The 26,883-nt window shown below is 51.4% G+C and overlaps 4 protein-coding genes across 4 annotated transcripts; all 4 read right to left on the bottom strand.

Moving 5' to 3' along the window:
- Positions 1–990: 990 nt before the first annotated feature.
- Positions 991–7,263, bottom strand: EMWEY_00008860 (hypothetical protein, conserved; the record flags this gene model as incomplete). The annotated part of the gene is made up of 9 exons (XM_013478659.1): positions 991–1,013; positions 1,274–2,488; positions 2,770–2,976; positions 3,215–3,321; positions 4,613–5,426; positions 5,561–5,822; positions 5,985–6,131; positions 6,313–6,546; positions 6,721–7,263. 9 exons carry the CDS (start codon positions 7,261–7,263, stop codon positions 991–993), a joined length of 3,552 nt encoding a protein of 1,183 aa, XP_013334113.1.
- Positions 7,264–12,148: 4,885 nt separating this feature from the next.
- Positions 12,149–16,106, bottom strand: EMWEY_00008850 (hypothetical protein, conserved; the record flags this gene model as incomplete). Its single annotated transcript, XM_013478658.1, has 3 exons — positions 12,149–12,155; positions 12,251–12,864; positions 13,287–16,106. The coding sequence occupies 3 exons, from the start codon at positions 16,104–16,106 to the stop codon at positions 12,149–12,151; spliced, it is 3,441 nt and encodes a 1,146-aa protein (XP_013334112.1).
- A 1,218-nt stretch (positions 16,107–17,324) lies between these two features.
- EMWEY_00008840 (hypothetical protein, conserved) lies at positions 17,325–20,237 on the bottom strand (the record flags this gene model as incomplete). Its single annotated transcript, XM_013478657.1, has 1 exon — positions 17,325–20,237. One exon carries the CDS (start codon positions 20,235–20,237, stop codon positions 17,325–17,327), a length of 2,913 nt encoding a protein of 970 aa, XP_013334111.1.
- A 575-nt stretch (positions 20,238–20,812) lies between these two features.
- On the bottom strand, positions 20,813–26,516 carry EMWEY_00008830 (hypothetical protein, conserved; the record flags this gene model as incomplete). The annotated part of the gene is made up of 12 exons (XM_013478656.1): positions 20,813–20,888; positions 21,242–21,283; positions 21,431–21,462; positions 21,543–21,628; positions 21,725–21,782; positions 22,223–22,661; positions 23,526–23,615; positions 24,079–24,908; positions 25,115–25,156; positions 25,771–25,978; positions 26,238–26,327; positions 26,473–26,516. The coding sequence occupies 12 exons, from the start codon at positions 26,514–26,516 to the stop codon at positions 20,813–20,815; spliced, it is 2,037 nt and encodes a 678-aa protein (XP_013334110.1).
- Positions 26,517–26,883: the final 367 nt, after the last annotated feature.

Here is a 26,883-nt window from a genome sequence, read left to right as displayed (position 1 = left end):
GGTTTGGGGTGGTGGATAAGATACTGAAATGTTGGTTTGCTTTGCCTTTTCTGTTTTCCGCAGCTCCCAGAGGTCGAGCAATGAATCCGTGAGGGCAGTGTGAGGGCAATTCAAATCCAATTGGCATAATGGCAATTCGCATGAAAAAGTGTGTCGCCATTTTTAAAGGGAAAATCGTTCAAATGCATGCATGCGGAAGGGAAAAAAAGGACATACAATAACAGCGCTTAACATAAAACTGACGGAAGTGCACCAAACGCCTATAGGTACCTGCTGCAGCAAGATCCTGCTGCTGCAGGATGCTGCAGCAACAGGATGCTACTACAGCAGGGCGCTGCCAGCGAAGGACGTCGCTGCAACAAGACGCTGTTGTAGCAGGACACTGCCATAGCATAATTGTGCTGCAGCAAGACACTGCTACAGCAGGACGCTGCTGCAGCAAGATGCTGCTGCCGCAGGCGGCAGCCAAGAATATACAGACAGTGGACAGACAGTGTATCCCTTATCCACCCTACATTCTTTCCCCTTTCCCCCGCTTCGGTCCTCTGCAGCAAGCGGCACACCGTTGCATGCAGGCATGCAGAGAGTTCAGTGCTGCTGCTTCTGCAGCAGCAAGCGCCTGCTGTAGCAGCAGGAAGAAAACACAGCACAGACGCAGCTTCGCGACTGAGTTGTATGTTGAGGCCCGTCGGACCTAATATGAATAGGGGAGAGACCAAAGAGACACTGAAAAGAGGAAAAGGAAGGAGGAAGTAAACACATAATAATGCATATGCATGCGCTGTAGTCATGGAGACAATAAACCCGCTACAAGTCGCATTAGAATGAGGACACTTCCTGTTGTATATACACTTCCAGCGCGCGCTGCTTCTGAAGCTGCATGCGTGCAGGAGAGCACGGTTTCTGCCGCATGCATGCATGGCTGCATGCATGCATGCACTGGTCTTGAACGTGCTTGGATATTCTGTCTTGTCCGTTTAGATTTGACGTCTATTCCGACAACTCCGAGTCCGCTGCAGCACAAGTCAGCAGCGCAGCGGCACAGCTGCAAGCAGCAGAACCCTTTTCTTCCTTGAGATGTACATACAGCGTAACTCGCTTCTTTTAATGACACAAAGCTCACACTTAACAGTAATTAATGCCTCTAACATTAATAAGTAGACACCACAAGGTACACCGATAAGGTAGCCAGAGAATGTAAGTATGCATGCACGTAGCAATGCATGCATAATGTGTGCATGCCTGGGGCTCGAATGGGGACGCTCAGACTTACACTGAAGCAATTCGTGGATACGCGCTCTCGCACGTTGCTCTGAAGAAGCGTCATTGCCCAAATGCTGCTGCTGCTGTTGTTGCTGCCCCCACGGAGTCCCCGGACGGTGGGTTTGTTGTGGCTGAAGCGGGAGCCTGGTGCCTGCAGCTGCACAGCCCGTCCCCTCTACAGCTGCCTGAGCGACAGCAGCGGCAGCCGCAGCTGCTGCTGCAGCGGCTGCCGCAGCTGCTGCTGCAGACTTATTGTTAGGCAGAGACACTGGTTGTGTGGCTGCCTCTTCAAGGATAACTACCTCATCGTCTGACCTCCCATCTCCATCCTGGTCCTTTGCTGCTGCTGCTGCTGTTGCTGCGGATGCTTCTCTACGTCTTTCCTTCGCGTGGCCCCGTCGATCGGCCTTCTCCTCGGGCACAGCAGCAGTTGTACCTGCTGCTGTTGCTGCCGGTGCTAGTGTTGCTGTTGCAGGATCTACAGCAGTTGCTGGAGGGCTGAAGGCTGCTGCTTGCTGTCTTGGTGTATTTGTGTGTTCATTGCTGTTTCTTCTTGCTTCTTGCTGCCCTGTACGAAGCCCGAAGCCTGCCCCAACAGCAGACAAAAATGCATGCGCTGCAGCACGACTTGGCGTCGCCCGCAGCACCTCAAGGGTACAACTGTTGTCCTCCCTGCCCTTCTCTCTGCTGTCTCTGCTGTCTCTTGTGATTCTACTCTCTCTGTTGTCTCCGCTGTCTCTGTTGTCTCTGCTGTCCCTATCCGGGGCCCGCAGGGGCTCTGCTGGTGGTGGTGCAGGGGGAGCTGCCTGCTGCAGCGCAGGAGAAGGAGGAGGAGCAGCAGATGCAGCAGGCGTGTCTTTTGCACTGCCCGCGTGTAGCTGTTGCTGTCTGTATGGATTAGCTATTGATGGAGTAGGAGCAGCGAATGACGTTTGCTGTTGAGAGGGGGCCCTGAACCTTCCTTCGCTGGGAGTAAGGCCCCCCCCATTGGGGCTGCCGCTTGGACCCGCATTGGTACCCCCGTTGTGGCCCTGCTGTGCTGCAGTTAGGTTTAGAGTATTGTTGCTGCATGCAGCATAGACAGCACCAGCAGCTCTGCTGCTGCCGGTACGGGTGTCGCGGTGTATGTGTAGCTGCTCTGGCCGCAGCAAGAAGCGTGTTGCTGTCCCTTCTCCTCCCTCTACTGGGGTCTCGCCCTCTGCTGCTGCTCCTGCTGTTGCTGCTGCTGCAGAGAAAAGAACATAAAACATTCAAACAAACACAATAAAAACAGAACAGCATAAGGAGACAAACGCAGGGTACTGTCTTTTCAATTTAACAACATAGATACCCAGCAACTGCTACAGCAGCAGCACCTGGTTGCTGCTGCTCGCTGCTCCTGCTGTTGGTGTTGCTGCTGTTACTGCTGTTGCTGCAGTGCATGGATGGGCGTACTGCATGCGGCATTTCGAATAGCGATGCTGAGGTCCCCCAAGGCGGCTTTAATGGCACCTCGTGCTGCAGTACCGGAGACAGCAGCAGCTTGCTGCAGTAGCAACGTTGTGGGACCACCGCTGCTGCCTGGTGTGTCTTCCTGCAGCAGCTCGAGGCCCCACATGCCTGGCACAGGCGGGCCCCATGGGTTCGTGCTGCTGTCGCTGCAGCAGCAAACCTCCAAGCGCTGCAGCAAGGATGAGGCAGCGCAAAGAGTTGCAGGTGGAGGGACAAAGACATCTGCAGCAGCAGCACATCCAAACACAAACTCTATTGTACATACGGCAAACCCTAAACCTCCATAAACCCTCAACCCTAAACTATTTGCCACAAAATGCAAAACCCTATACCATAAGCACCTTAACCCTTGCATACAACTTGTTCTCCCCACAAGTTATTTTGCCTGGTCCTCCTTTAGAAGCAAAAGACTACCGCTTAGAGAACCCTGGGGTCTAGGGATTAGGGTTTACAGTCTTACTGAGGGAGACAGTTAGCAGCTGCAGTGCTGCTATAAGAGAAGGGGGATCTGACGTAACCGCGCATGCAAAGGTTGGGGGCCCCCTGCCCGGGCCCCACGCGAGGCCCCTGCACAACGCATGCACAAAAATGCATACCTGTATCTAGCTATGCGTGCGTGTATGCAGCATACATGCATGCATGTACGCGTACGTACAGTACACACCCGCAGCCCCACAGAGCAAACACATGCAAGACCCAATAGTCCCCAATGAATACACCCCAGCAGCAGCAGAGACTATCCCTCCCGATTCTTCCATAGGATACTCAGCAGCAACAGCAGCAACATCATGAGGAAGAGCAGCAGAAGCAGCAGCAGCAGCAGGAGGCCGAGTCTTACGATGAGATGGCGCCTAAGACAAGAGCATCGACAAAGGCCTGTATCTGTATCCCTGAAAGCCCCAAAAATGCATGCGTTTTTGCATGCAGCAATTCTTTAAGTAATTCGCATGTGCTGCGCCATGCATGCGTTTGTAAGATAAGACCTTCTTCCCCTACAGGTGTACGTACACCCCAAGGTGTATCTGCAGCAGCAGCAACACTTAAAACATCTGGATATCCTCCCTCTGAGGATAATCACACACAATTACACACATTGTGAAAAATCAACATGCATGCTGCCGTTGTTGCTGCTGCTGTTGCTGTTTCTGCTGTTGGCGTTGGTGTTAAGTTGGTGTTACTGTTGCTGTTGCTGCTGCGACTCCTGTTCTTGGTGGTGTTGCTGCTGCTGATGCTGTTATTGGTGTATAAAGTAATACAAATATACATGTGTATTGCTCACTGTTGTTGTGTCTCTTCTTGTGTTTATGAGTAGATGAGACTGTCTCCTTCTTAGAAAAGGAGACACCTTGATTGCTGCCGTCTTCAAGAAGGAGACAGATACGGGCAGCAGCAGCAGCTTGCTGCTGCTGCTGCGGTGGGCAGCAGCAAAGGAATTTAGCGACAGACGTTGCATGCAGCAAGCATAAACGCACCACATAAGGAGACGCTTCGCTGCAGCAACGAAGGAGACACCTAACGAATAAAAGTAGACATTCCCCATGACGAGCAGCAAATATTGTATTATATAGAGGAGAAGAATAGCTGAGGACACACACACAAGACATGCAAAAAATATTTGTTATATTTATTATTATTATTTATTATTATTATTATTTAATTATAAAGAGAGGCAAAGAGACAAGAAGACACAGGGAGAGGCCTAGAGAGACAAAGAGAAAAGCAGACACAAAGACAAAGAAAAAGGAGACACACCGACGAAAAAAAAACATATAGACACAGACACAAATAAGACAGATAAGAAGAAAGGAGACAGATAAAGAAAAAGGAGACAGGGAGGCAACGAAGGAGACAAACTAACGTTAAAAGGACTTTTAATATCTTAATAAATGTAGGTAAGGAAGGTAATATTCCAGCTTCTCCTGCAACCTCTACAGCAGCAGCAGCAGCATGTACAGCTGCTTCTAGTGTTGCTGCATTTGCTGCTGTTAACTCTGCTTCCGGTAACTCATCCAGCTGTACAGACACCAGATCTGCTGCTGCTGGTGCTGAATCCTCCGAGCGCCTCCGCTTTCGCTTCATCGGCTTTGTGCGTCGGCAGTCGTCGCTGGTGCTGCTGCAGCTCTCATAGCTGCTGTCGTTGTCGCTGCTGCTGCTGTCGCTGCTGCTGTTGTTGTTGCTGCTGCTGCACTCCTCCCTCGAGTCGCTTTCTACCTCTGAGCTGTCGCTTGGCTCAACTACTACAGACGACGGACGCTTATGTTGCTGCTGCTGCTGCTGTTGCCGTTGCTGCTGCTGCAGCTGCTGCATTTGTTTTTTCCACTTCTTCTGGCTTCCCTTGCCTCCTCTCCTTGGTATCTGCTGCTGCATCTGCTGTTGTTTCTGTTGCTGGTTCTGCAGTTGTTGCTGTTGCAGTTCCTGCTGCTTCTGCAGCAGTTCTTGTTGTTGTTCTTGCTCCTGCTGCTGTGCAGCAGCGGATGGTGCATTCGCAGAAACGGCAGCCGCAGCCGCCGCAGCAGCACTCCTTGCAAATGCCTCGCCGCAATCAGCAACAGCAGCAAGAAGTGTCTCCCCAAGACTTTGAACATTCAATACAAGAAAACGGCCCCCCTCCCCTTCGCACTGCACCAAGGAAGAAGAGACGGCTCCTTGAGAGGGGAATGCCTGACCCGAACCTGCAGCAAAAGCAGCAGCAACAGCAGCAAAATCTGCACTTCCAGAAGCAACAAGGCAAACAGCAACACCAGGAGCAACGGCACCGGATGCAACAGGAACAACAGCAACAGCAGCAGCAACAGCAGCAGCGTACCCCATAGGAGCAAGTCGCGGATGATCTGTAGAGAACGCAGCAAAAGGAAGCGTTGGGGGCCCCTTGAGGGCCCCCCCAATTTATTGTCTTTGTTTGCCTCTACAAGGGATTTAACACTTTGCTGTGTACTATTAAGGAGCTCAGAGAAGAGACAGGGGATACCAAGGGGGGACCTCTGTTGCTGCTGCTGCTGCGGGGCGTCTCCCTGGTGTGGAGGGCAACGGAAGAGCCAAGTTAAGCGGCATAAGAGAGAACGGCCAAGCTGCAGCAGCAAACGCAGAGACAAACAGAGAGGGGGAAATCAAATAAAAGGAGATAAAAAGAGACATAAGGGGACATAAGGAGAGGGGAATGCCGCTGCTGCTGCAGCTGGTGCAGCAGGAAGAAGAAGGGAATAAAAGGGGAATAAAAGTGTCTAACTCACAGCAGCAGCAGAATTAGAACGTAGCAGGGCCCCACGTTGAGCTGTATCTAAGAGAGCAGCAGCAAAGGGCCCCACAGCAACACGAAGGGCCCCACGAGATAAACCCTTCCAGTGTAACACCACATGCGCTGCATGCACAGATGCCTCCTGCACACACACCCACAGCAGCAGCAGCAGCAGCAGATGCAGCACCACCAGCAAGACATGCAGCCTACTGAGCAATGCATGTAGATACATCAAATATATAATAAATAATAAGTAATAAACAGTAAATAACTAATAAATAAATAATCATAACGAGAACCCCTAATGGAGGGTACAGTCTTACTCTTAGAGCAATAGAGGCCCCATCTGTTGCTTCTCCTGGGGCCCCCACAATACCCTGCAGGGTTTTACGCAGTATCCGTTTTACTGTTTGTCTCCTTTTTGTTGCTATACCCGAGGAGGAACCCCCTCTACCCTCATGGGGGCCCCCCTGCAACAGATCTTGGGAGCCTCCCAAGGAGACGACGGCCATCAGCAGCAGCACCTCAACCGCTGCCTTCCTTGTTGGTAAGGAAAGCTGCAGCAGAAGCAGCAGCAGCAGCAGCATAGCATTAGCAGTACACTACCAGCAACAGGAGCAGCAACAGCAGCAGCAACTACAGGGAAACATTATACATAAGGTCACTAAGATGCCTGCAAAGCATGCATACATGCACAACAGCAGCAAAAGCAACAACAGCAGCAAGGGCACCTTTGAGTCTGCTGCTGCAGCAGCAACAGGAGAGATAAGACCTTCCATCTCCCTGCAGATAAGTGTCATATCATTAGCTGCTTCTTCTGTTCCTTCTCCTGCTGCTGCTGCTGCTGCATCTGCAGCAAACAGCTGCTGCACGTGCTGCATCCAAAATTCGACCCCGCATATGCCAACATAGATAGTTTCTTCTTGCTGCTGCATCGGGGGGCCCTCCTCTTTGCTGGCCCCCTGCTGAGGCTCGCCTGATCCTTCCCCCTCTTTTGCTGCTCCTAAGGCCCTATGAAGCAGAACGCTAGCAGCAGCAAGCTGAGATGTTATCTTCTTTGTTTCTGCATGCGTTTTTGCTCCTGCTGCAGCAGGATCTGCTGAGGCAGATTGCTGGAGGAAGGCTCTTCTTCCTGGTGCTGCGCTGTACATACACTTGAGTACCTTTTGAGCATCTATATCATAGGCCAGGTATGCTGTTAGGGCCTCTATTAACTTTTGTAGGGCCCCTGCTGTTGCAGGGGCCCCCCGAGGGGAGGAAGAGCCGGCCTTCATATATCTTCTTTTCTTTTATTGTGCCACTATTTCTATCCTTCTTCCTTCTTCATTTAACTTCTCCTCTAGGGGGCACTATCACTTTCTGTCGGCGGTTCTCGCCTTCCGTCTCCTACTGTCTCCTTCTGCTGTAGCCTGCTGCTGCAGCCACGGGGGCCCCCAAGGGCCCGTTTTGCTGGTGTGGGGCCCCTCTTGGGGGTCAGTACCAAAGACCCCCGCCTAAAGAGTTACTTCTATTCTTTAATGTAGGGTAGAAAAAAAAAGAGGGAAAATAATGTAATAAACGGTGGAATAGGGCACCAACTTCCCAACAAGTGCCTCGGGGGCCCCGGGGCCCCACAGGCAACACCGGGCAAGGGCCCCCCCTTAGTGCTTCGAGGGCCCTAAGGGCCCCATCGGCCACTTGTTGTATGTAACCATAAAAGTACATTTACATAGTTATTCTTTTTATTCGTCCTTTTATTAAAATAAATGATATAATTGGTAATAAATAGTTTGCTGCAGCTTAGGACCCACATATATAATCCATCTCACAGGGCCCCCTCCGTCCTCCCACTGTCGAGCAGCAGAGGCCCTCTGTTCTCTCTTCCAAACACACGTCCTTTCCTCTTTTACTCCCTTTTTCCTCCTTCGTTTGCTTAATACATTTAAGCGGACTCACTAATCTCTTTATATACCCCAAGACATACAAAGGGCCCCCTGCACACCACGGTGCATCAGAAGAAGCATCAGCAGCAGCACACCTGTGCTGCTGCTGCCGGGGCCTCCCCTACACGCAGGTTCTTTTAGGGGGGCCTATTTTTCTGGGGGCCCCCTTGCAGTCCTGCTGCATGCGGGGTAAGGCAGCACAGAAGGCCTGGGGCTTGGGGGCCCCTGGGGGGCCCCTAGCTAGCGACTTTTTGTTAGCCGTTAGAGGGGCCCCCCGATCAAGCGCTTTTGGGGAGGCGGAGGGCCCCTCCTTAGAAGGGGTCCCCCATTCCTCTGGTGGGGGCCCCCATGGGGGCTCCCATATTGGTAGGAGTTGGGAGTACCCTGATTTTGTTGCTCGGCAGCATTTTGTAAGGAGGGCCCCCAGGGCCCCCTTCTTCCCTCCCCATATGTCTAGAGGTGCTGTACAACTACAAAAGACAATAAAGAATGTTGATTGTCTTGTTGAGGTTTGTTATACTGTTGTTGTTGCTGCTGCTGATGGTGGTGGTGGTGCTGATGCTGCTGCAGCTGTTGATGCGGACACGGGTGCTGCTGCTGCTTCTGGTGCTGCTAATGGCATTAATGGTGCTGTCGCCTGTGCTGCTGATGAGAATATTAATGCTTCTGCTGGTGGTACTGCTGCTTCTGCTGCTGCTGCTGCTGCTCCTGCTGGTACAGGTGCGGGATGCAAGAGCCCCATTAACATCTCGTGGTTGTTTATCTGCTATAAAACCTCCTCCTAATTTACAGCGTCTTGTCCTTCTTAATAAATGCGACTTAGTCACACCTGCCGATCTTAAAGTAGGGTTTAGGGTTTAGGGTTTACGGGGTTGCAGTGCGTGCTTTGGACTGAGACGGGAGGCATCCTCTTCGTTCCATGGCTGTAGGGGACAAATTATTTAGGGTTTAGGGTTTAGGGTTTGTAGTGTGGATGTGTGTCACTTTACTGTTTGCAGAGGGCACAAACTCTAATTCAAGCTGCTGGCCTAGAGGTTCATCCAGTTAGGGTTTAGGGTTTAGGGTTTAGGGTTAAGGGTTTTCCCTTTCTCTCCTGTTTTCTTTCTGTTTTCTTTCTTTTCCCCTCCTACACTCAGTGGACTGCTGTCACAGGAAAATACATGCATGCATGCATGCATTTTATTGTTTGCATGCATTTTGTTGCATTTATCGTATTGAACGTATGCATGTGTTTTCCTGCATGCATGCATCTGACTGCATGCATGCAGTGTATTGCAGGGTCAGCAATTAAACGACGGGGCTTGAATAAGATAACAGAATTTATTTTATCTTCTTCTTTTTCTTCTTCTCCTTTTAATTCTATTGGTCGTTGGTTGTTACTCGCGGGTTTACCTAATACAGGAAAATCATCTGTTATTAATGCACTCAAAACCCTAGCTTTCTCCGTAAACCCTAAACCCTAAACCCTAAACCCTAAACACTCTATATGGGGAAATCCCAGGTTCTTAATGCACTCAAGGCCCTAGCTTTCGCCGTAAACCCTAAACACTCACTATTCAACAGCCTTTATCATAAACCCTCTGGTCAAACCCTAAACCCTAAACCTCTTTCTTTGGGGCTGCATGCGCACTGTACATTCAGGCCAGCTTCCATGGCAAGCCCGGCAATAAACTTGTTGAAGGCGTCAGTAAGTCAAACCCTAAACCCTAAACCCTTGTGCCTCTCCTTAGTCAGTAGTCGTTGGTCTGCAGAGGGAATAAGAGGGTTTAGCTTGCATAAAGACTATCCTTATACACACTAATAGCTAGTATAAAATAATAAATAAAATAAATAAATACTATTTAATTATTTTATTTATTATTTTATACTAGCTAGGTTTCTCTGTTTTCTTACAGAGAAAACAATGGCAAAGACAGGAAGTTTACCGGGTTTAACGAAAGAAATTTCTTCCTTTCAATTAACACAAAACCCTAAAATCTTCTGTGTGGATACACCCGGTATACTCCTACCCAAGTACGTCTTGCATGCATGCAGTGCGTGAATGCAAGCAGCGCATGCATGCAACGTGTGCATGCTGTGCATGGGTGTGAGCATATACACACCGTGTTCCGTTAGCATATGCACTGCATGCATAGCGCGTACTCTGCCTATGCATGCGCTGCATGTAGTCACCCATACAGGTATACTGTATGCGTCTGTGTGTTGGGGTGTATAGGGAGGTATGTTTACATGCGTATGTGGGGTGTACAGACAGTGTGATGAAGAAAGTAGTTTAATTCTTGGTGTTTTAGGTATTATACCTGAGAGATTAATAGGAGAAGAATTAGCTGCTGATTATATTTTATTTCTTCTTAATAAAAATAAAATATTTAATTATGTTAAGATATTAGGACTACAAGAACCATCTAATGATATATATGAGGTTAGGCGTCTATCCCTAAATCCTACTAAACCCTAAACTCTAGACCCTAATCCGTGCGCGCGGTGGCCGTCTGCTGCTTTCTTCCTCGCCTGTTTTCTTTTAGAGATCGTCCTCCTTGCTGCCTCCCTACTATTAATAACATATTTATTTATTATATATTACTTACTATATATTATTCATCATTTCAGGTATCTCGTCACATCTGTACAACCCTGGGTAGACGTAGGGAGAGGTTTACGTTACCCCCTATAGATCTGAATAGAGGATTTTTATATTTTATAAATCTTTTTCGTGATGGATATTTAGGTCGTCTTTGCTTAGATTATATTCCTTCCCCTGACGAAGTTATACAAAGGAAAAATATACTCAGCACCCAAACGTAAATAACGATTAGGGTTTACGGTTTAGGGTTGGGGGTTTAGGGTTTAGGGCCTAGGGTTGCGAGAGGCGCCCGTTGCCACGAGGCACTCACCCTTCTCATCACTGAAATAGTCAGCACATCTTGGGTGTATACGTCTAGGGTTTAGGGTTTAGGGTTTTGGGTTTGGCTTGCCTTCCTGTATGCGCCTCAGAGAGCCGCCAGACCCTTGGGAGATAGCACCGGAGGAGCGCCTTATTCCCGGGCTCAACTAGCTGTCTCCTTAACTGCCCAGCTAGCTGCTTTATGGCTAGCTGCTTTATGGCTAGCTGCTTACTAGCTATATGTTTCTTAGCTAGGAAGCACTTGCTAGGCTGGCTAGCTGGCTACGTAGATAGCATTGTGCCGACCTATCTGTCCAGCCAGCTAGCAGCTAGGCAACTTTCAAGCTAACTGCCTAGCTAGCTAGCTAGCCAAATGCAGTCCCCCCCCGGCTTGGCTGTTGTTTGAGGTGTTTGCTTTTTTTTTATATCTTTTTATATTTAAAGGTTCCTAAAGGGGATTGATTTATTGTTGCTTTCCCTTAGGGTTTAGGGTTTCCTTCTCTTGTTTGCCTTACTAGCAAGCACATTGATCTTTTATTCAGCCATAAACCCCTAAGGAAGGCCCAATGCCCAGAACAGTTAAAGGGGCCTCCCTTTGTCCCGGACGGTGCAGAGGTCCCTTCACTCTCTGTAGCAATAGAGGTAGGTAATGCAGCACAACAGGAGACAAGACCCTAAATGCAGCAGCAACAACGGGCCCCACCCTAGCAGCACTTAAGGCACAGGGTGGCCCCCCCTACCTCTACCCGTCCTGCTGAGAGCTGAGGAGGCACCCGCATATGCACGTGGTGTATTGTTGCTTCTGCTGCCTCCAAATATTGCTGCATGCAAACGCATGCATGCATAGACGGGGATTGTGCTCCCGCTGCAGCAGCACCAACGGACGCTGCTGTCTGCTGCAGCAACGATATGTGTGGTACATTCGGTCTACCTCGTTGTGCCTGCAGATTTAGCAGCAGCGAGAGGAGTTCAACTGTCTCCCTTCTCCTCTTCGCTGTCTCCTTCCTTTTCTTGTGTCTTTCCTCCCTCGTGTCTCCTGTTTCCTCTCACGATTCTTATCCCCTGTCTCTTGTCTCCTGTATCCTCCATCATTTCCCCTGTCTCCTGTGTCCTGTCGTCTATCGCCTGTGTCCTCTTTCTCCTGTCTCCCGTCTGCTGTCTCCTCCCCCTCCTGTCTGCTGTCTCCGCTGTCTATTGTCTCACTATAATTCTCTCTTCATGACGACAAATCTTTCATAAAGACTTCCTTTATTAAGTTTGCATGCAAAGGATCTGCATTTGGGGTTTGGCAAAACCCCTTGCTGCAGTCTTCTAAACCCTAGTTCTTCTAGTGTATAAACAGCAGCACTAACACTAATCCCTGCACATCTCCTAAACCCTACAAAACGCAAACCCTCACAAGTACTTAAGAGTAAACGTAAGGATGAAGGAGACGCCGTCATTAGGTGTACGTACAGCTCCTCTAAACCCTTAAAACCATCACCTGAACCCTCCTCATCTCCTAGACCCAGCTCATCTCCTAAACCCTCACTGCCACCAGCAGCAGATCTGCTGCCCTCGGGTTGAGGGGGCCCCTCAAGAAGTGAGTCATTAGACCCTTGGGGACCCACAATAAGAGAGTCACCAGATCCCTGGGGCCCTACAACAATAGAGATTTCAGACCCTTGGGGCCCCTCCAACGGGTACCCAATCGGGGCCTCCCCAGAAAATCTCCTCGGGGGTGTCCTAGATGAACCTCCCAGGGGGCCCGTGGAGGATTTCTTTGGGGGCCCCCGACGGGGGCCGTCCTCGATGCCCTGCAGGGGCCCCCCTTTAGGACTCTTTTGTTCCTGCACTGCCCCCGAAGGAGACTGTGTATAAGACGAGACAGGTGGTACTGCTGTGGCATCTGTTGAGGCCTTTAACACTGTTGTTGCTGCTGCTGCTGCAGCAACAACAGCAGCTGCTTCTGCTGGTACTACTCCTGGTGTTGTTGCCGCCACTGCTGGTGCTGCTGCCGTTGCACCAGCAGCAGCAACGGCAGCTGCTACTGGTACTGCTGCTGTTGCTGCTGCTGCTGCTGGAGGTATCTGTACACCGGAATTATCGTCAAAATCGGTTATATCTAGGGCTAATGCATGCAAAAGTTTTAATTGTTTTAATCCCTTAGATGCATCTTTTATTTTATTAAAAGGAATAAAAAGACGACCTTTATAAAATAAAGAATTTAGGTGTGGGGCCCGGCCTAACCAAAGAAAAGGGTCCGCTAATTCTGCTTGTTCTGTTAGCTGCATATACACCAGAAGAAAAGACACAGGTGTCTTGGATTATTAACAGGGAAAGACATGCCAAGACACAGACATATATTTATACTTAAATACAGAAAAGGGGACAAAAAACCAGAGGGGCAGAAGGAAAGAGAGGCAGAGTACACAGTAAAGAAGACACTAAGGAAGACCCTACAAGGGACAGCAGTTGTAGCTACCTCAATAGTACGTAGATTAGGACATACACTCCAAGAGTTGAGTATAGACCCGGGCCCTTCATAAGAAATCAAATTATTTTCTGCTGCTGCTGCTGTGGGGCTGCTGCATGGATAAAAGGGCTGTTGCGGCAGTCTGTTAAGGCAGGAGGTGCTGCTGCTGATAGGTAGCTTGCTGCTGCTGCTGCTTGTAGATAGCTTGCCGCTGCTGCTGCTGCTGACAGGTAGCCTGCTGCTGCTGCTGCTTATAGGTATCCTACCTCCGCTGCTGCTGCTGCTCATGAGGCCGATACTGCTGCCGCTTCTGCTGCTGTTGCTGCTGCCGCTGCTTGCTGTTAAGGATACTATATCCCTTTCGCATTGCTTAAGGGCCTCTGCTGCGTTAGTGATAGACCTAACGACAACTGTCTCTAAGTGTCTCTTTGGCTGCAGAAAGGAGACAATTCTTCGGGCGTCTCCCCAGGTATCTAGATGACGGAGACTCGGCAGGAAATCGATGCTGGTGTTGCAGCTGCTGGTGCCAATGCTGCAGCAAAGCTCAGGAAGGAGACAGGAGGGGCATTGGAGACTCTTTAATTCCTGCAGGCGGATAGGTCTTGAGGGGGAGACAGCAGACACTCTCTTGCTGCTGTCTCCTGCTGCAGTGGATAAACATTTTCCTGTGTTTCCTCCCCTCTCTGCTGCAGACTTAGCCTTAAGAAAAGAAATTAATTGCTGCGTCTCTTCGGGGACACTCATGCTGCTGAGACATCTCCCCCATACCCTGCTGATGCAGCTGCTGCTGATGTTGCTGCTGCTGCTGAAGGAAGGCGAAAGGGGACCCAACGAGGGAGGACACACTTCGTCACCCCACACTGTTAGCTGCTGCAGCAACCCCCCATAGAGACGCAGGAACTCTAGCAGCAGCATCCAGTCGCTGCTGCAGCAAACTGTTACCTCTAGCTGCAGCAGCTTAGGAGGAGACACAAAGACAAGGAAGCTTGTCTCCTCTACTAGCAGCTCCTGTAGCTCCCCTAAGCTGCAGCAGCACAGCCATCCTTTATTTGCTGCTGTCTCCTGCTGCAGCAAGCAGCACTCGCAGCAAGATTTGTCTCTGCTATCTCCACGCGCCCCGCACATTGAGTCGTCAGTGTCTCCTTTTATGCCTGAGCCCACCTCCAAGCCCGTTTGTTGCTCTTGCTGCTGCTCCTGCTCTTGCTCCTGCCCTTGGTGCTGCTCTTGCTGCTGCTGCTGCTGTTGTTGTCTGCGAAGGGTTTCTAGGGCCCTTGAGGCCCAATGGGCAAGCTCGCTCTTAGCAAGGGGCCCCATGAGGCCCACTACCTTAAGGGTATGGAGGTGTTTACCATAGGTCTTTAAGAACCTTAAGGGGAGACAGGGGTGTATAAAGGAGGTAGGGGGGCCCCCTAATCTATAAGAGGGTACCTGTAGGGGGGGCCCTGCCCTTAAAGAAGGAGGAAGGGACGCTAGATCATAATACATGGTTGTAAGGGACTCAAGAGATAGGGCCTCCGATGTAAGGGTTATTGCTGTTTCCTCTAGGTGGGGGGCCCCTAGGTACTGTAGCAGCTGTAAACCCTCAAGAGATAAACGAATAAGATTAGGTAAATAGAATCCCTGTCTCCTTTCTCTCATATATTCATGAGGAGACACCTGGGGAGGTGTATCTTCCGGAGACGATTCCAACCAATCCTCCATCTCCTCCTTACCCCAGATACTGCCGCAAGACGGCAGCACCTCCTCCGCACCACCTGCTTCGGCCGCTGTTGCTGCTGCTGTTGCTTCTGCTGCTGCTATTGCTGCTGTTGCTGCTGCTGTTGCTGCTACTGTTGCTGCTGCTGTTGCTGTTGTTGGTTCTGTTGAGTCTGCTGCTTCTGTTGTTTCTGATACTTCTGATGGTGGTGGGGAGGGTGGTGTTGGAGAGCCAGAGAGAGGATCCGATGTAGGGGGTGTTCGTTGTGAAGAAGGGGAGGAGATATCTATATTGGGTGTGTGGGGTGTAGGGGGTGTGGGATCGTCTCCGTGTGGGGGATCGTTTCCATTATCCTGTCCAGCATGCAGTTGTGGGGTTGTGTGTATAGATAAAGGGAGACAGGCAGGGGGACTATTACTACTAGGGACATTGCTGCTGTCTCCGCTGCAGCTAGTAGTACTACTAGGTGGTTTGCTGCTGCCGCATTGTGCCTCTATACTAGGAGACAGGTGTCTCCTTCTAGGGACAGGGTAAAGAGAACAACCAGAGGCTAAGAGTGCATGCATGCGCTGATGAAGTAGGGCTCCCCTTAGCTGGAGGGTTGTAAGGGTACTGGTACTCCTACATATAAGTCTTAAGACCTCAGCAGCAAGGGCCCCCGAGGGTGTCTCCCATGCTTGTAGATCAATAGACAGCTCGATGGCAAATGGCATTTGCTGCAGCAGATACTTAACTAGCTGCCCTGCATGCCCTTGAAGGAGGGGGGCCCCCTGAAGGAGGGGGCCCCCTTGAAGGAGGGAGGGGGGACCCCCTGAAGAGAGGGAGAAGTCTAAGAAAAGAGAGACAGTTGAGCAGCGAGCAAGACGAGAGAGGAGAGACACCTGAACTGCATGCGTTTGACGCGAGAGCAGCGCAACACACGAAAAGGAGATAACAACAGGTACATCTCCTGCTGCTATTGCTTCATCAAGGGACTGTCTCCAACTGTTGCTGCAGCAAGATAAAGGTAATAATGCCTCTATTGTCTTTAACCATGTTAAGCAACAACGACTAACTATTAAAGACTTTAATCCCTCCGTTAATTGTCCCCCGCAGCCCCCCCATTCTTCTCTTCTTGCTGCTATAGCACGAGAGAGACACTCTGCCCTTATGTCCCCCATTATAAGTTATATAAAAAGGAGGCACGCACACGACAGATTATTATGGAGACACACATGTAGTCAATTAACGAGACAAATAACTGCTGCTGCTGCGGTTGCTGTTGTTGTTGTTGCTGCTGCTGCTGCTGCTTCGCCGTCTAGCTGTTCCTTATTATAGCAGAACAAACGCCTCCTCCTTGTGTTGCCTCATACATAGGTCATGGGGACAACGCAAAAGAGGGACACAACGAAGAGAAAAGAGGCTTCTTCTTCCTTTTGTTGTTGCTGCTGCTGCTGTTTAGCTACCCGTAGGGACGTGAAGGGGAGGTTCCAGTGTATCGACAGCTGCAGCTTTCTCCCATGTAGCTTATGCTTTAATGGACAAAGAGACAGTATAAAGAGGCTTTAAGGCAGCAACACTTAAATTAGATCTGCTGTGCTGCTGAAGGGAGATCAGTGGACCAATGGTCAATATAGAGAAATCGCCACACCAACACCGCTAGGGATACCTGGGCAACGAAAGGTGCTTTTTGAGGCGCTTTTCTCCCTTTTCCTTCTTTTATTATTTATTTTATTTATGTAATTAAATTATTCTGTCTTAGAGGCAGAGAATGAGACAAAACAGCAACAAAAGACCACTGGTCTACACACACAGCGACTCGACCGCAAGGACGCGCTGCCCCTTAGAATTTGCCGTAGAAGTTATTTCTTTGTTTTAGCTTTGTCTTGCTGCTGCAGTGTCTTCACAGTAACAAATTTCCTTTTTAATTAGATAAACACTTAAATATATTTAAATACAATATAGTGAAAGAAAATACACTTCTTTGCATGCAAATCGATGCATGTACCCCCTGCCGCAGGTGACCCCGCAGCCGATGGCTAAACTTTATTTTTTTCTGCTTTTGTTTGTTCTTTAAAAAGTATTTTAGTGCTTTATTATGGCATTTATTTTCCTGTAGCACTGCATGCAGTTATTTATGGCTTTCTTAGAAAGGAGAATTAATCCTCCTGTTAGACGATGAAAACAAACAAAGTGGTCCATTGGTCACAAAGTTCGCTCCACAGGGTACCTTGTATAGCTAACTACGTAGCTATCTAGGTAGCTGTATAAACGCCTAGCTAGGTATTAAACTAGGTAGCTCTTTAGCTAGCTAGCTCTTTAGCTGGTTAGCTGGCTAGCTTGCTGGGTAGCTAGAGGCAGTTTGAATTACTTAAAAAAAATAAAGAGGTTAATTAAAATCAACAAAAGAGGGGAGGGGGCCCATAGATACTACCAAAGCTCTCTAAGCTTTGTGCTTCTGAGGGAAGGCCCTCATAAAGAGGGTCTTGTCTTACGGGGGCCCCCCCTAAGGCAAGGTCATCAAGAGGGTCTCTTTCTCTTGCGCATCCTGCTGTAGGCGACACTTCTCTGGGGGGCCTCACGGGTCCCCTTTCCTCCAGATACACGGTGCCCCTGTTACGCTGCTGGTCTGGCTGCTGCTGGTGCTGCCCCTGCTGCTGCTGCTGCTGCTCCTCCTCCTCCTCCTGCTGTTGCTGCTGTTGCTGTTGCTGGTGTTGTTGCTGCTGCTGCTGGTGCTGGTGGTGGTGGTTGTGGTGGTGATGCTGGTGTTGCTGCTGCTGGTGTTGCTGCTGCTGGTGTTGCTGCTGCTGGTATTGCTGCTGGTGGACCTGCTGCTGCTGGTATAGCTGCTGCTGGTGCTGCTGCTGATGGTATAGCTGCTGATGCTGGTGTAGCTGCTGCTGCTGGAGTGGCTGCTGCTGCTGGTGTTGCTGGTGTTGCTGGTGTTGCTGGTGCTGCTGCTGCTGCTGCTGATGTTGCTGCTGCGGGTATAGCTGTTGCTGTTGCTGCTGCTGATGGTATAGCTGCTGCTGCGGGTATAGCTGCTGCTGCTGGTGTTGCTGCTGCGGGTATTGCTGCTGCTGCGGGTAAAGCTGCTCCTGCTGGTGCTGCTGCTGGTGTTGCTGCTGCGGGTATCGCTGCTGCTGCGGGTAAAGCTTCTCCTGCTGGTGCTGCTGCTGGTGTTGCTGCTGCTGCTGGTGTTGCTGCTGCTGGTGTTGCTGTCCTGCTGTTGCTGCTGCTATTGCTGCTGCGGCGGCGGCATGGGTGCTGTATGCTGATGCACTTATATTGCTGCAGATGGCTTGTAGCTTTTGCCCCGCTTCCTCGAAGAGGCGCAGGGTCCCCATGCTCAGGTGACCCAAGTTTAAGGGCCCCAAGAAGGGTACCTGTACCCTTCCTTCTGAAGCTACGGGCCCCCCATCGTAGAAAGGGGCTCTCCCCCTGACTAGGGTAGGAGGGACCCTAGAGGCCCCCCGCGCCATATGCCAGGGCCCCCCACCTTCTGCCTCTGGCGCACTTCTGCTTGCAGCTGCTGCAGCAGAGAGACGCCTTCCTCTGGCATTGGGGGCCTCAAAACAAATGGTTCCCCCCAAGGGGTGGCCCCCCGGCTCCACAGCCGACGGGGACAACCCATTGGCTTCCTTCTCCATCGTTTGCCTGGGGTCCCCAAATGTGTGGGCGACCCCCTCTTGAAGGTCCTTCTCTAGAGGGCCCCCCATCGCATCTTGGTGAAGGGGCCCCTTTAGAGGCGCCCCTTCATGAAAGGCCCCCTCTTGAGGGGTCTCCTCAAGGGGAGCCCCCTCTTCAGGGGGCCCCAAGTTAACCCGCTGCCATGTTGTGTATATAAGACTGCGGCCTTGCTTGGTTAGGTGACGAAGCCCCACACGAACATCCATTGTTACCATTAGGGAAGAAGGAGGGGCCCCCATGCCGTGGGGGTTCCCCCAAGTTAGGGTGGTCCCCCTTCCTCTTTGCTGGAGTGCATCTGGCCTAAGGACAATATGTAGATTGCTGCTGTTTTCCCCTACTGTCTCCTTCTTCTTAAGTTTAGGTATACGAGGGGGCCCCCCCAATGGCCTCCTCCCCCAAGTTGCAGGGTTGCAGCAGTCCCCTAGTAGGGGCCCCTCAAGGGGTACGGTTGTTGCGAGGGCCCCATAGGGGTCCTCCCGTGCACGGAGTTTGCCTCTTAGGGGGGGCGCCCTTGCCTTACAAGCAGAGGAGGCTCTAGGGACCCCTCTTCTTTGTGCTGAGAGACGGGGTCTGCTGTTGCTTCTGCTGCTTGACACAAAAGATGACAGCGCCTGCTTGCTACTGTGTGGGCCGCCTAGCTGGCCCCCCAGGGGGCCACCCACAGTCGCCAGTAGGGGCCCCTTCGCTGCTAGGACCCCCCTGTCTCCTAGAGTTTGGGGGTTTTTTAAACCCCCTGCTGCAGTCCTTGAGGAGACACTGCATGCCGCAGCAGCTTCCTGTGGGGCCCCACAAGGTTTTATAGGAGACACTCCGGCTCGCGAGAGAAGGGGTGGGCCCTCTGGGGTCATATTGAGCAGCTGCATTAATTGCTGCTGCTGCTGTTGCTGTTGCTGCAGAGAGAGGAGAAGCTGCTCTTTCTCCCGCAACATTTGTTTCTCCAGCTGCAAAATTGCAAGTTGCTGCTGCAGTTGCTGCTGCTGCTGCAAATCCTTCTGCTGCTGTTGCTGCTGCTGCTGCAGAGTTTCCTGCTCTTGCTGCTGTTGGAGCTGCAGCTGTAGCTGCTGCTGCTCGTGTTGTCGCTCGATCTGCTGCTGCAGTTGCTGAAGCTGTAGCTGCTGCAGCTGTAGCTGCTGCAATTGTTGCAGCTGCTGCAGCTGGAGCTCCTTCTGTTGAGGTAGTTTGTCTTGCTGCCGCTGCTGCATTTGTTGCTGCCGTAGCTGCTGTCCCCTCTGTTTGTTCTGCGGCTGTGTTTGCTGTTGCGCTTGTTGCTGCGTTGGCTGCTGCGTTTGCGGCTGCTTCTGTGTCCCTTCCAATGTGGGGGTCACCACAACTAGGGGTGTTAGCTGAATTTTGCCCCGCTGCGGGCTATCAGCAGCAACAGCAGCAGGTGCTGCTGCTGCTGCTGCTAACCCCGGGTTCTCCAGCTGCTTTTGCTGTTGCGGTGTTTCTCTACCTAACTTCGTTTGCTGCTGCTGCTGCGGCGGCGGCGGAGGCTGGGGAGAGGCCCTCCTTGTTGCCATGCACAACTTGCTGAACGGTCCTTTGTGTTGAAGGGTCCCCTTTGCCGCTGGAGACCCCATGGGGGGCCCTCCTTTCCCTTCTTTGCTGTCTCCTGTCTCCATTTTAGCAAACTCCCTTCCCTCGCTGTCTCCGTTTCCTTTAGCTACAGGAGACACTGTCTCCTTCCTGCTTCTGTTAGCTCCTAAAGGAGAAACGGAGTAGGCCCTCTTCGGTGGGCCCCCCAGGGGCTCGTGGGGGTGGAACCCCACGGGTCCCACAGTATGACGACCGCCTGTAGGGGAGGGTACAGGGGCCCCTAAGGACTCTCGCTGTTTCCCCTAAGGCAACACAAGAAGAACCATTGGTCACCTTAGGCAACCCGTACGGTTTAGCTAGGGTTTAGTTAGGCTTTTGTCTAAGATTTTAGCGTTTAGGGTTTAGGGTTTAGGGTTTAGGGATACCGGGGTAGGCGAGGCCCCTGGAGTACGTTTGCCTCCTTTAGTCTTCTCTTGTGAGAATGCTACCTGGTTACCAGCAGCAGCAACAACAGCAGCAGCAGCAGCAGTGGCAACAGGGACAAGAACAGCAACAACAGCAGCAACAGCTAGACTACGAGGAGCAGCAGCACCCCGCTGCGACCTCAACCCCTTGAGGAAGTTTTCTTCCGACTTAAACCCTAAACCCTAAATCCTAAACTCTAAACCCTCATAGGAGAAATTTGCATGCCTTTGGCTCGAAGGCTTTTGGCGGCCCCTTTAATATGCTGTTGCTTCCTGCAGCAGCCACAAACCCTAAACCCTAAACAATAAAGCCTAAACCCTGAACCCCAATCCTTAATCCTACAAGCATTTGTGCATTTGCACCAGGTGACTGTCGCGACGCTGGATTCCAAACCCTAACCATAAACTCTAAACCCTAAACCCTAAACCCTCTAGAGTGGCTTGCCTCCTGTGTCGTGTTGGGCTCCCTTTGGGTGCGGCGACACCTGTTAGACGAAAAGGGGTTTAGACAGAATAGGCAAACCCTTTTTTGTATTTGTGTTTCCTTTCCTGTTTCCCTCTGTCTCCTCTATAAAACCAATCCCTATCTCCTCTGTGGGGCCCCACACTTGGTGGGCCCTCCCTACCTGCTGCTGTCTAGAATGCACTGCAGCGACATCTTCTCCCCCCTGAAGCAGTAGCAGCAGCAGCAGCAGCAGCAATTTCGTGGAGAGATTCAAGCTCTTGTGAGTCGCCCTCACGAGCACCCTAAACCCTAAAACCCTAACCTGCTAAACCCTAGACCGGAGACCTCAAGCCCTAAACCCCACACCTACGGTTGTAGGATGTTGTGGGAGCGGAGACCGACCTGCGCGTTCACAAACCCTAAACCCTAAACCATAAACCCTAAGTCACAAACCTTTAATCCTAAACCCTGGTCCTGTAGACCTGATCTTCCTTCTGCCTCTTGCGCTTTTTGTCCAATTTGTTGTGTTGCTGTGCCTCAAGGGTTTCAAAGCCCTTGTATCCAGGTCCTAAGCCCTAAACCCTAAACCCTAAACCCTACTGGTTCTTTTTCCTGCGTCGGCAGCTTTGGAGGGTCTACGCAGATCGTTTTCTTTTCCTCCTACTTTTTCTTTCGTTGTTTTTGCGGATGTCTCCTGGGTAACCTAGAAGAGTTAGCAAGCCCTAAACCCTAAACTCTAAACCCTAAACCCTAAATTTGGCTTCTGCATGTGCCTCTCCTGATACTGAATACAGCAGCAGGAGGTATGTTTGTGGGGGTTTGCAGCAATTGGCGGCAGCAGCAGCAGCAACAGCAGCAGGGGGACAATGAAGAAGGGGAACAGATACATGGAAAAAGGAGGCATAACAAGAAAGGATACAAAAGAATGGAGAAAGGAGACAGCAAAAGGCAGCAAAGGAATAAATGAATTAATCCACGCGACAACAGCGAGAAGCAACGCATGCAGCGCATGCAATGCATGCAATGAATGCATTATCCTCTTTATCTGTTGTGTATGTACACCTGAATAAGGGAGAAGAAGGTGTTTATTTTGTACCTCTTCTTCTTCTTTTTGTTTCCTTTTATAAGAAGAAGGAGACAAAGAAAAATAACAACGACGAACCTTGGTTGTTGCAGGCCCTTTTCTCTCTGCGCTGCTGTGGCGCTGCCGTACTGCCTTCTGCTGCTGCTGCTGCTGTTTCTGCTGAGGTTGCTCTGTATGCCGTCTTGGCAGCAGCCAATGTGTCTTTTTGTCTCTTTTTACCCCTACTTCTTTTTGTGTCTCTTTTTGTTTTGCTGCAGCAGGGGGGGAGGTTGTGGGCCCCACGGTGTGTCTAGGCAGGGGCATGCACGCAAATTGGGATGATGCCTGCGTTCCCACTTTTTTTGTAGCATGTTGCTGCTGTTGCTGCTGCTGCTGCTGTTGCTGCTGCTGCTGCTGTTGCTGCTGCTGATGTTGCTGCTTCTGCTGTGGCGGCAGCGGGGAACGGACCGCCCTAGTTGGGGTCACCATCTGCTGCTGCCAGCTTAATGCTCCCGCAAGGGCAAGGGAGGTAACATTGCTACCACGTCACAAACCCTAAACCCTACGCATTCAACTGTAGGCTTGGAACAGTTAGATCTAGTAGGGTTAGATACCTGTTGGCTTGCCGTAAGCAATAACTAACACTAAACCCTAAACCCTAAACCCTAAAATTATAAACAATTAACGGAGGCTGCAGAAAGAGAGTAGCTACCTTCTGTTGTAGAAGTTTCAAACCCTAAACACTAAACCCTTCCTGGCCACGAGCGCGAGCGTCCTGCTGCTGCGGCGGCGATCGGCGGAACTAAACCCTAAATCCTAAACCCTAAACCCTTTGAGTTGTTTACAAGAAAATTGAATAATAATTAATGAAAATAAAATAATTTTATCATGGGGATCCAAGTAGAGCACGGCGCCGCCTGGGGCTGGATGACACCAGCCCGAGTAGCCAGCTAAACCCTAAACACTAAACCCTAACCGCTAAACCCCAAACCCGGGTATCTAGCATGTACTGTAGCACTAAATCTTCAATAAAATTGTATTCCTGTGTATTTCAAACCCTAAACCCCAATCCCTATGCCCACAACCTTAACAGAGTCTCGGGGTCACTTGAGCACTCGCGTAGACCCTAAGCCCCAAACCCTAAACCTTAATCGAAGGCATCCAGATCTAAACCCTCGGGCGCAAACGCTCTTCAACACCAATAATTTCAAGCACACATACGTGTCAACGAGCCCAGATCCGTAGCCCTAAACGCTAAACCCTAACTGCAAATCTTTCTCTAACCGCAAACTCTAAACCCGTTTCACGTGCTGCCTGCTGGCTAGGCGGTATACCTCTGCCTCTACCGTAGACAAGCAAACCATCGTTTTAGCCCCACACTGTGTAAACCCTAAACCCTCACGCCTCATGGCGTGTGCGGGGGCAACTGCTTCTTGTCGCAAGTAAAGCCCTAAATCCTTGCTCTCCTTTCCCCAGGTTTAAACAATAGAACCTAAACAGCGAGCAATCAAAACCCTAAACCCTAACCAGCAAACCCCACCCAAGGGATGCATGCAGAGTCCCTTTTTCTATCCCCTGCAGTATTTTACCTCGTAGAACCTAGGCTTCAAAAACCTAAACACTAAACACTTTTAGACTACCTTCGCAATAGGTCTTAGGGTTTAGGAAACCGCCAAAGGGTTTGGATTCCTCACCAACAAGAAAAAAATGCAGTAAAAAGGGGCAGCAGCAGAAGAGCAGCAACAGCAGCAGGAAGGGACCCTGCAACCTGCATTGTCGGTCCCCTAAAACAGGCCTCTATAAGCCCTTCGGGTCATATCTCTTTCTGCCCCTCTTCTTCTAGCCGAGTGGTTTCTGAAGGAGGGCCCCCAAGGGGCCCCCCTTCAGAAGCTAAAGGGTACTGGGTACGGGCGGGCGAAGATGATACGACGGGCATGGGGGGGCCCTCAGAAGACCCCTCAAGAAGCGGAGGCCCTAGTAGGGGCCCCTCAAGGGGCTCCGCTGGAGGCCCCTCAAAAATGGGTGGCTCCGCTGGGGGCCCCTCAAAAATGGGAGGCTCCCCTGGGGGCGCCTCAAAAATGGGGGGCTCCTCTGGGGGCCCCTCAAGAATGGGGGCCCCTAGAGGGGACCCTTCAGGACTGTCGCCTAGCGTCTCATGAGGTACAGGGTCTTCTAAATGCTCTTCAGAAGAGGACCCCAAGGGTACCTCCACGAGGGCTCCAAGAGGGTTCTGTTGGGGGGCCTCCCGCTGCTCTTCAACGGGAGGCCCCCGCGGATCTTCAGGAGGGAGAGGGACCCCAGGGGTGCCCTCCGGGGAGGCGTCTAAGGATATTGTCTGAAGGGCCCCATCCATGTATGTTGCTGCCTCCAGGGCCCCCCCTAACGATAGTGCTGCCCCTAGAGGGGCCCCCAAGGATGTTATTGTCTCTAGGGGCCCCCCAACAGATGTCGATGTCTCCAGGGCCCCCGCAACAGATGTTGATGCCTCTAAAGGGCCCCTCGAGGATGCTGTGGTCTCAAGGGTTCCTCCCAAGGATGTTGGGGTCTCAAGGGGCGCCCCTAAGGATGTTGGGGTCTCTAGAGGCCCCCCTGAGGATGTTGGGGTCTCTTGGCCCCCCCGCAATGATGTTGGTGTAGCTAGGGGGCCCCCTTTAGGTATATCAGGGGGGTTCGGGGCCCTAGTAAGGGAGGTACTTGTTGTATCAATAATATATTCTGTCTCTGCTAACTCCATGGGAATGCATGCAAAGACATCCTCTAACCTCTCCGTAAAGTAATTCATGCCCTGAGACACAAACCCCAAACCCTAAACCCTAAACCCTAAACCCTTAATCGGGGACTTAAAATCCCACTCTAGCCCGACAACCCTTGTGCATGCAGGCACGTTAAACCCTGCTAACCTGTAGCTAAACCCTAAACCCTAGACCCTCTGAATGCAGTGGAATATATTCGACCCCGCCAAGATGCTAAACCCTAAACCCTAAGCCACACCTGCACTATACGTCTGCCCACCTCCTCGGAGAGCCGAACCTCCTGCGAGCACAGCAGCAGCAGCAGCAGCATCAGCGGCTACAGCCGGAAGTTGGGAGCAGCAACAGCAACAGGAGCAACAGGAGCAGCAGCACGCAACCCATCCGTGAAGTGGCTGCCGTGCTAGTGCTTGCCTCCTCCCCTAGCAAGGACGCTGGTGGGTCCAATGGGGGCCCCACCCCTCAGGGGGCCCCCTTGTGGTCTAGAGGTGCCCTTTTGGGGGGGCCCTTTAAAGCACAGGGTTCCCCATGAGGGGGAGCTAAACTACTTAATGGCTTTGGGCATTGTGGGCTGCACCTCCAGGGTACGCCGCTGCAGTGCATGCAAAGGAAGGGGGGGCCCCCACAGTTGTTTGCTGCTCCTACTGGCCTTAAGAATGTACAGGGGGCCCCACTAAAGAAAGATGCCCAGGGGGCTCCACCCCTTGTTCTGATACACGGGGGCCCCCAGGCTGCTACGGATGCGGGGGGCCCCTTGGGGGCGGCGACTGCGACTCCTTTGGTGCTAGTACCCTTGTGGGGTTTGGGGGGGCCCCAAGGCGGAGGGTGGGGGCCCCTCAGTTGCTGCTTGGGGGCCCCCTTTGCTTTAGAGTGGCGCCTCTGCTTTTTGTCTCTAACCTGGTGAGCATGCTTGAGTAGACGGCCAAAGGAGACAGCTGCTCCAGCTGCTGCCGCCGCTGCTGCTGCTGCTGCTTCTGCTGCTGCTGTTGCAGTGGCGGATATACCCGCATGGGTATCGAGGCGCTGCAGCTGACGTGCAGCAGCAGCAGCAGCAGCAGCAGCAGCACGAGCTCCTCCTTTAATACTATTCGCTTGCCGCTGCAGTCTAAATAACCAAGAAGGAACGTGCCCTACTCCTAGCAGCACACATAAATGATCTGCAAAGTTTACACAGTTCCTGCAGCAGCAGCAGCAACAGCAGCAACAGCAACAGAACAAGGAAGTAATGATACAAGAGAGAGGGAGAGATTTATAGCAGCACGGGGGAATTTAACAGCAAAAAGTGCCGTCTGTATACACTGCAGATAAAATGGAGGGATTTATACACAAACCCTAAACCCTAAACCCTAAACCCTAAACCCTACCTGCTAAGGACGTCGTAAGAATTGCCGGGCCATTCGCGCTTCAATGCCTCCATCAACGACAAAAATTCATTCACGTCCAAGTCAGCAGGGCTGCACGTAAACCCTAAACCCTAAACCCTAAACCCTAAACCCTATATCGATGCTTCACCAACGTGCAAGGTGCTCGTTAGGCAACTATCCGGAGAAAACAGAGGACCCCGTACCCCTAAACCCTAAACCCTAAACCCTTGCTTACCCCATGGGGACTGTCTCCCTGTAGACGTGGGCTGGGTGTTGCATCGGCTGACAGACGCTTATCCCCGTGCTATCATCTGCAGCACAAAACACTCCTGCTGCTGCTGTTGCTGCTGCTGCTGTTGCTGCTGCTGCTGCTGGCATGCATTGTCAGCAGCAGCTGAGACCGCAGCAATTGCAGCTTGGTACAATCCCTCAACCCTCCCCTTCGTAGCTAGCCAGCTAGCTGGCTAGCCAGCTTGTAAGCAAGCCTAGCTCCACAGCTATCAATCAGCCTACCTAGCTAGCCAACTACCCATCCAGTCCCCCCCCCTTCCCCAGCCAGCCAAATACCTAGCTAGCTATCCACATAGCTAGGTAGCTAGCTAGCTAGATACCTAGCTAGCTAGTTAACAATTTATGTATAATATAT

The sequence above is a fragment of the Eimeria maxima genome, genomic scaffold (genome assembly GCF_000499605.1).
Source record: "Eimeria maxima Weybridge genomic scaffold, Emw_scaff57, whole genome shotgun sequence".
In the NCBI taxonomy this organism is placed as follows: domain Eukaryota; phylum Apicomplexa; class Conoidasida; order Eucoccidiorida; family Eimeriidae; genus Eimeria; species Eimeria maxima.
This window is presented reverse-complemented; position numbering and strand designations above follow the sequence as displayed.